General features: G+C 37.4%; 1 protein-coding gene across 4 annotated transcripts in view; it reads right to left on the minus strand.

The window, feature by feature from the left end:
* The window catches only part of PTPRD (protein tyrosine phosphatase receptor type D), a 434,932-nt gene that overhangs the window by 117,222 nt on the left and 308,158 nt on the right, over window positions 1-9,552 (minus strand). For all 4 annotated transcript variants that reach the window (XM_081802975.1, XM_081802978.1, XM_081802976.1 and 1 more), the window contains 3 exons: window positions 6,245-6,389; window positions 2,489-2,794; window positions 1,420-1,613 (listed from right to left, as the gene is read on the minus strand). In XM_081802975.1, the coding sequence (XP_081659101.1) occupies window positions 1,420-1,613; window positions 2,489-2,794; window positions 6,245-6,389 (645 nt within the window). The remainder of the gene's footprint in view (window positions 1-1,419; window positions 1,614-2,488; window positions 2,795-6,244; window positions 6,390-9,552) is intronic.

The raw sequence follows: 9,552 nt of genomic DNA on the forward strand, positions 1-9,552 counted from the left end.
CCATATCATTTTCTTTTTCATAATTTCAGACTTACAAAAGAAAACATAGGCTTTAATGGTTTTATTAATTTCATATTGTGAGTATTGTTTCACAGACAGTACAGAATATTTAGAAAAAGCAATGCTCCTTTTCCAGAGTCTAAAGGGCTATGAATCTAAAGACATAAGTTTACAGAAGTAGACTTCAAAACCATGGAACTGGATTTGGAGCTGATTAAGTGAACAACTCATCCAGATTCCTTTAGTTAAAATGTTTCAAAACCAAAGGAAAAACAGCATTTTTGTGAGTTGATTATATTAAAACATTAGGGTCGATGTTTTCCTTACAGCCACAGGGACGGAGATTGCTCTTTTATTTGCACAGAGACAAGAATGCAAAATCTGGCAACCTGACATAATAGTTCTCACTTGGCTCACAGTCCTCCTCACTTTGACACAAGGAAGTAACTTTTTACTGAAATAAATTTCAGATTTTCCAAACCCCCTCCTTTTCCATGCCCAGCTACTGATTTGCTAGATAAGCATAGTACTCCCCTATTCATAACATCCCATCACTACTGGACCCAGTATAGTGAAGCTATCCACAGGTTATATGTAATCCCCAGTAGAAGCTATTAATTGAAATCTTCCTCTTCTTTTCAAGTAACTACATAGAATACAGGCGAATTTATTATGGTATTATCTTTGAAATCCTTTACACACACAAAAAAATTGAAACATGTAATGCTCTGCTTTAAACAACAGATTACAAAATCAAGTGACTGCATAGTTGAAAACTACCACCCGAGGATCAATAGAATTTCTCACACACTCAACTGCTCTTCATACTTTTCTAAACGTGCCTTAACATAGGGGATCCCATTTATTTCCTGGAAAACTCTAACTTTTCATTGTCATTACCTTCATTTTTCTGGGAAATGAAATAATTACTTCTGAATACATGGTTTGATAAATAAGTACTAAATAAAATACTATCTGGGTAACTCTCCTCACGTGAGAATGTCTATTCTTCAACAGAATAAGTCATATATTTAGAAGTTAGATCAATTTAATTTCAAATAGTTCTAGCACAGCTGCTTAGAATTCTTCTTGTAACTTTGATTAAAATCAATTCAACTTTTTTGAAGTCAGAAAGGCAAACTCAGATATAAATGTAGAGAGTTGAGTACCTGTATTTTAAGGAAACAATTACATGTTTTTAATTAGGCTTGAGTGTCATTTCATTACAACTCACTTCCTCACATGCTGTCAATTCTGACTGAGAAGGTTAATACACATGTATTTTAAAAACTAGAATTTTGTACAGGATTTTTTAAATGTCAAAAAAATTAAAAAAAAATGGGGGTCCATTTCAAGGTATAGACTAAGATAAATATAATAAATAAATAAAAACATAGGTATGTAATTTCAGAGGCTTACCTGTGCATCAGCCAGCATGACATCCTTCAGCATGGGCTGGCCTTTGGGCTCACCATTTTCCATCCTCACATAATGCACCTGGTATCCTCTTATCTGGCCATGCTGCTTATTGGGCACAGGTGAGCGCCATGAGACTTTAACAGATGTTGAGTTGACAGCCTCTACCTCGACTTTTCGAGGAGGACCACTAGGAACTGGAACAACATCATTGGATAAAGAAGATTATAGGCACTTGTCCCACCCAGTCTGAGTATTTTCTTTACTTAGGTTAAAAAAAAAAAAAAAATGGGCAGACCCACTATGTTTCCTTTGTGGAATACAAACATTTTCAAGCAATGAAAATGCTCAACCAATCTGCTCTACCTTTTAAGAAAAGATCAAAAAACATGACCGATGCCAAAAAAAAAAAAAAATGGAAGAAAAAAAGAGTATCAGAGAAATAGAAAAACATGTAAAAAATGTACAAAAGCCAAGGAAGATGCTTTGAGGCTCAAAGCATTAAAGCACAAAGAGGAGTAGCATTGAAATAATAACAAAAACTGGTTGTTGATTGTTGTGTGTTTTTTTAAAGATTTCTTTTTAGCAGAATAAAAAGATCCTTGATTATATCGGTTTTCTTCTTTTTTTCTCATATCAAAGGTTTTCCAAACAACAGATGCCAAAAATTGAATGTCGAGCATCAGTGTCTCTGAAATATGCAAGACAAAAAGGCAACAAGAAGATAAGAAGGCAGATTTGAAAAGTTAACTTCAAAATGTAAAAGAAGTGACTAAAAAAGGCCAAGAAAAACGCAGAAGACTTTAGACGGAAGTAAAGAAAACGGCCTGGATTACAAGGTCATAGGAGCAAACTGTTCCTTTAAAGGGAAACAAATTATTGTGTTGAGATTGAAAAAAAAAAATGCCCAGGCTGCAGCAAAGATAGGTCTTTGGCAAAAATTACTGAAGTTACAGCGATGCTGGGTAAAAAAAGATGAGCAGAGAAAAGCTGATTACTGTTAGCCTATCAAAAGACAGCAGACCAAGATTGTGTCAGAAGGGTGCAAGCTGACGTAGCAGAGGCAACATACCATCTTCATCAGTTCGAATCAACACGGAGAAGCTCTCAGGGCCAGGGCCGACGTCTGTGTGGGCTGTCACAGTGATGCGGTACTCAGTCCATTTTTCCAGCTGTTCCAAAAGGTATTTAGTAGTGTCCGAAGGAATGCCCAAAATTTCATGAGGTTTATCATCTTCCCCATCCACTGAGGTGTACTTGATGGAGTATTCAGTAATAATGCCATTCTGTTTTTCCACTGGCGGAGGTTGCCAACTTACCAAAATACTAGTGGAACTTGGGCTGGTGCAACTAATGTCTTGAGGAGGAGCTGACGGCTCTTATTTTGGTAGTGAGTTAAAGGAGGGTTTGAGTGAAAGGACAGGAGTGGTTGGAAAAAAAAAAAATGATAAAACAAAAGAAAAGGCAAAAATAAATAAACGAACAATAAGGGCAACAAAATGAAAACAAGGCTTTGAAACTTAAAATAAAAATTTAAATTTAGTTACCTTGGCTTAGTAACATGAATAAACCAAAAAATGAATAAATGACCAAAAATAATTGTTAAATAATGGGAAGGGGGAATATGTGAACATGAAACCTTGAGATAATAGAGCCTCAAATAAAATTACCTACCTGCAATTTAAATTGTTCTTCTAAACCAATCCCTCAGTATTCCCCAGCCCTACTGTATAGACTACCCAACTTTAAAAACACCTGTAAATATTGCAAGATTTATGACATGAGAGTCTGATGATGCTTCATAGATGCTGTTTTCACGGCTGCATTCTGGAATGAGGGTGGTTCATACACAGCATTCACTTGTGAAAGGGTTTTCATGTATAAAGAGTTGCAATAACTGTTAGATGCCCTTCCACCAATTCCAGTTAAAAAAAAAAAAAAGGAAAAGAAATAAAAGCCCCAATATAAGAGCGTTCCCTCTGACTATGCGAAAACCTGAGTCAGCCTGACCAGTTTTAAGGAAAGATGTTAATCTAGCATGGATTGTAGCCTGTATACAGTGAGCATGCAGAATCAATAAAGGATGGAAATGCAGTCCAAGATTTACCTACCCGAGGGTAATGTCAGGCTTGTTGATTCTGACTGTAACTTGTACTTACCCTACGTCAGCTTTCAGCTTTTTAAAAAAATTATTATAACTCTTCTTGAGACACCATTGCTAGTAAAGAATTAGATTCCACCAACAAATTTTGGTAAAATCAATAATAATCATCTGTCCCTTACAAATTGTCAGTAACACAGCCATGAAAAAACTGTTTAAAAAAGAATCCTGAGAACCACCTGGAAAAGATATGACTTATGTGCAAAATTTCTTTCATTTTGTATGTAATTATTCATATAAAGTAGAATTTACATAAGAGTTAAGAGAGAAACTTTCTTATTGTCCATTCTAAAATAAAATGGTCACTTTCTGAGCAATTATTTTCCATCAAATTACCCAAACGTATCATTATTTGAGAAAATTAAAAAGGCAATAAGAGCAATGCACCATTGTCATAAATTATTTTTAAAGTTAATAATTTGTAATTCCTAAGGGACAAATAAGAGGGATAAGATATACATATATATATATATATATATTTATTTATTTATTTTAAGGCAATTTATGTGGTAGATTGAGTAACTCATTTCTAATTTCGTGTTGTGAATATGTAGCTTGGGTATTTCCTTAGATCTTGTGGGTCTTAATATCATGTAGTGTCAGGTATATCCAATTGTTTACAGGATTATCAGTCTTTTTTAATTTACATGTCTTGGGTTCTTCATGACTGTCAATCAAAATGAAAGCTCCCTGTACCGACGAAAAGGAAATTCTCATATGACAATCTTGAAAATTTGGAGTAAGATTTGCAAAATCAAGAAAATATCTATCATCTTTATGGATTCTGACTACATGTTCTTATGTTTCAAGTTATAAAACCATTTCATATGCATTATCATTATTCATAATAAATTGAGTTGTTCATGTAACAGTAAGGACTCATTTGTAATTCTTTTTAAAAAGCTGATTTGGTTTTTACTACATTGCTACCTTCAGACCTCCTATTCTGTGAGAATATATTCAACATATCTTGAACCTTTTACTTTAATAAAATAAAAAGTAGATAAGCTTTTGATGTGGTTATAAAATGTCCATTCTGTCTCTATGCATGTAAATAGGTAGGTATGTATGCATGCATGCAAAAAAGTCAATTTTGTAAACCATGCAAAACAGAATATTGAAACATGTCACATTTCTTTTAATTAAATGTTTGAGTTTAAGAGTTATCTTCTACAATATTACTTACTAGTCTGCCTGGAATTCAAAGCCCAATACAAAACTGCATTAATTTACATGCTTCATTGTTTAAAAGAAAGGGAATTTTATGGAAATAGACCATAATCACTAATGGATTAAGTAATAGGATCCTAATACTTTTTGTACCAACAGGCATGTTTTGAGAAAGAGAAAGAAAATAACTTTTATTTTCAAAAAACCCTGAAAGATTTTAAATTTCTACAGAATATAGACTTACTTATATGAAAGAAAATTCATTTTTTAGAAAATATAAATTTCATGTTTGCTGCTAGGTCTAATATTTAGGTCAGCAGAGCATCCTCTTTACAAAATTCGATGTATTGAGATTACACATATCTACTGCATATATAACTATTAAAAATCACATATAAAATATAAAGTATCAAAAAAATACTTAGGGAAATAACTCCATAAAACTGTTCAATTCAAGGGCAATGGCTGTTTAATAGACGAATTATAGAAACTTACTAGTAAAGAGGAAACCATAGTATTATTATAAGTCACCAAACTTTCCATCAAAAATAAACTTCCATATAATACTTTACACAAAGCAATCTTCCCTGGACACAATGAACCCCCATTGTGATAAACACAACTATGCTCTAGGGCAACAGTTCCAAAAAGAAATTGAACCTGAGGAAACAAAATACAATTTAGGATTGCAAATGTACTTGTGATTATTCCATTGTTCCTGAATTTGCCCAAATACAGATTTTCTACGAATGTTCCAAATTTCCACGTGTACTACTTGCGGAGTTAATAACAAAGTAGTCACAAGAGCTGAGCTTTTCTCTGAGTATAAATAAATACATGAAATAAAAACCTGTTTGTTAGCAAAGTTAAAACCTGTGTGCTTAGGAGGCGCCTGGGTGGCTCAGTTGGCTAAGCGTCCGACTCTTGATTTTAGCTCAGGTCATGATCTCAGGTTCGTGAGATCCAGCCACACACCCAGCTCTGCGTGGCTGTACAGCTTGCTAAGACTCTTTCTCTCCATTTGTCCCTCTCCCACCCCCCGCTAAAACAAACAAACAAATAAATAAATAACGAACTTTAAAGAAAAACCACCTGTGTGCTTTAAAAGCTTACAAGTTTGCTTTTTGTTAACCTCTTTAGTTTCTTAAGCCCTCTTGTGATTATTTGGCAGTGTTCTCAACCAGAATATTGCTGTACAGCCTTATAAATCATTACACAGGGCCTGGTGGAACTTTCATTCATTTTCCTGACGGAAGTCTTCTAACTCCTCCGACTTCTTTCAGTTTAGGAAGGGAGAGAATGGGATCTGCTATTTGGACCAAGTTGGAAACCAACCTAGGTCATGGTTGTAATCCCAAAGTTGGATGCTTACTAGCATAGAAACTACTGACTGTCTAACTTATTAATTAGCCAATCTGTTTGTTGGCCGGGGGGTGGGGAAGGCTGCAACACCCCCTAATGAAAAAGGGCAGAAAGTAAGCAAAGAGAGACACCTACTTGACTGCAGGGTTCTGGCTGATATTTCAGCCGTGGAAGCACCCAGGCCTTGAGGAGAGCGTGCGGCCAGTCGGAAGTAGTACAAACTGTTGGGTTTCAGCCCTTGCAGTCTATAAGATGTCCCGGGCTCAATGGTAATCCGCTGCTGTGGATAAGTATCAAAAGAACTAGGTCATTTTCATTAAGATTCATGCAAATATTTTTAGCACACTGCCTGCAACCTCAGATGTCTGTCATTGGTGTTATAAAGTCACCAAAATATCACAAACAGAATCAACAGTGAGTATCTAGGACTCTACCAGGGGAACTATACAAGGAAAATATCAGTGTTTAAAGGCAAATTTCTATAACAAAGAAGGCAACCAGAACAATGGAAGCCAGAGATCTTTCTAATGATAATGTAGTGACCAAATGCATCAAGTAAGAGGGAGGTTGAGAGGCCACCACCCATAAGCATGTTGTACGTTAAGGTACATGTGTTGCTGAGACAAAACCCACCAACAGACACTAACACCTGCCCCTGATAGCAGGGCCAATGTGTGCCAATTTCAAGTGAAGAGATTGTCTAGCTCATCTCCCATGACCTTCTGCAATTTAAATTGGGGCAAAGAAGATATGGCCAGAAGTAGCAACAGAAACCGGTGTACAATTTCTAAGACATTGCTACAAGAGATCTGAAATTGCAAAGTTATGATGGGATAAAAACCAGATGTTTGTTAGCTGGAAAATTTATATGAAACCATATCATCCCTCTAGACTGATTTAAAATCATTTTAAAACTTTCTTTCTTTGTGACGACAGAACACACAGCTAGAGAAAAAAGTCACAAGCTTTTCTGCAAATTTTAACATCATAAAGGGCTTTTGAAATAAGGTTTCTTTAATTGAATGTTGTAACTCTTACTTTTCATGCTTAAAAATTGACTTGCATTTTAGCAAAAATAGAGCTATGGGTAATCAATCTCAGATTGAACATTAGCCTGTAGTAAGCCTTAAAATACACACTATTATGTAATCTAGTAATGGCATAAATAATCTTAAGGCTTTTCAACGAATAGGGTTTGCTGTTCACACAAACAGGAATCATTCAAGGGGAATTCAAATATAAAACTAGAGAAAACATCCCTAGGGTATTCTGGCTCGCAAATACAAAAGCTTTTAGAAATTTTAGATTTCCCAAATGGTACGTAAAAACGGAATCCCCAAAGAAACAATTGTAAAACAGAGTAGGTGCACCAACATTCAAGCACCTACATCTAGAGCATTCTCAAAGGAGTGCCACTCTCCTGCACTGTTTTAATTTTATCTGTTTTTCAGTTGGGTAGTGGCAAAGATTTAAAATAAATTAATGTTGAATTATGTCTTAATAAAAACATCAAAAGTGGTAACATGAGTACTTTAAGTTATAGCAGCATTTCAATTATATACTTTTTGAGTGCTTAAATCATATTGGCTTTGTTAGCTAACTCTAAAAGCATTGCATTTAAAAACCGGGGCTTTGGAGATTCTACTCAATTCAAACAGCTGTAATAAGACAGAAGTTTACAGGAACATATTAATTTATTACAGTATTCAGAATGATATAACGTAAGTTAACTGATATTTCAATTAGTATGTGAGTGTATTAAAAAAAAAGGTATTTCTGTTAGAAGTTAGGGGCTACCTAGCTTTGTAAAGATCTTTTTAAGATAAAGAATACTACGAGGTACAATAGAATGACTTGTGTGGAATGAGTTTTCACATGTAGCTTCACCAACATTTTGTTCTAACGTTCCAGCCTGGATGTCACAGTAACAAAAGAAATATACTCATTACTATCATATATTCCCATCCTGAAATTGTTAGATGTATCTTAATACCGATTTCTATAGTTTATACAAAGTACACCACCCAAGAGGCAGTATATACCCTATTGGTTAAAAAGACAGATTCTGGAAGATGGCGGAGGAGTAGGAGACCTGGATTTCGTCTCCTCTCAGGAATTCAGCTGGATAGGGATCAAACCATTCTGAACACCTACAAACTCAACAGGAGATCGAAGAAAAGAATAGCAAAACTCTCTCATCAGAAAAGCGACCACTGGGTGCCTGGGTGGCTCAGTTGGTTAAGCGATTGCCTTCGGCTCAGGTCATGATCCTGGAGTCCCGGGATCGAGTCCCGCATCGGACTCCCTGCTCAGCAGGGAGTCTGCTTCTCCCTCTGATCCTCCCCCCTCTCATGCTCTCTCTCTCTGTCTCATTCTCTCTCTCAAATAAATAAATAAAATCTTTTAAAAAAAAAAAAGGAAAAAAAAAGAAAAGCGACCACTTTCTGGAAGGTAAGACGTGCAGAGAAGTGAATCCGAGGTGATATTTGGGAGGATAGACAGCGGGGGAGGGGCCTCTGTCTGCCGCTTCTGGCAAGTGATAGAACCATGGAGCACAAAATCGGAACTTTTAAAAGTCTGCTCCGCTGAGGGACGTCACTCTGGTGGCTAAGCGTGGGGTGGAACCCTCCGGGACAGTGTGGTCTCAGGACCCTTGGGGTCACAGAAAGACCGGGGCTGCCTGATTGTGGCAGAGCTCCCAGGTAATGGAGCAGGGAAGCCGGCAGCAGAGGTGGAGCCCAGGCGCGGGCTCTCAGATTGGGGTTGCCATAAACTGTGATCCGCAGCACAGTCGGGCCACTGCTCCTCCAGCAGGGACCCAACAAGCGGCAGATCCGGGGAGACTCACCTTCCTCCCCCGGGAGGAGCCGCGCGGGAGTGCACCGCAGGGATCTGCTGTGTTTGGAGACTCCACCCGGGGTCGGATGCCAGAGATAGAAACGCGCGGTCACAGGCCGGGTGAGCACGGATGTGGCCAGAGCCCGGGGAGACGAGAGTGACTGACACTAAATTCCTATCTTTCAATAGTTACCCTGAATGTAAATGGGGGGCTCACTGAGGAGCGGGACCCCGAGTTCTCGGCTCCTCCAGGGCAGAGATTGGGAGGCCACCATTTTCACTTTCCGCCTCCAAAGCTGTACGGAAAGCTTGCAGGGAACAAAAGCTCTGGAGAACAAACCCGAGCAGATTACTTAACCGGGAGGGGGCAATGGCGGGGCAACCACGACAACAGGCCCCTCCCCAGAAGATCAGCAAAAAGAACAAGAGGTAGTACCGACTGCCAGGGACCTACTCAATATGGACATTAGTACAATGTCAGATCTAGAGTTCAGAATCATCACTTTAAAGATACTAGCTGGGCTTGAAAAAAATATGGAAGTTATTAGAGAAACCCTTTCTGGAGAAGTAAAAGAACTAAAATCTAACCAAGTAGAAATCAAAAA

Source organism: Leptonychotes weddellii, chromosome 14, assembly GCF_054177405.1.
Source record: "Leptonychotes weddellii isolate Sample4059 chromosome 14, ASM5417740v2, whole genome shotgun sequence".
NCBI lineage: Eukaryota > Metazoa > Chordata > Mammalia > Carnivora > Phocidae > Leptonychotes > Leptonychotes weddellii.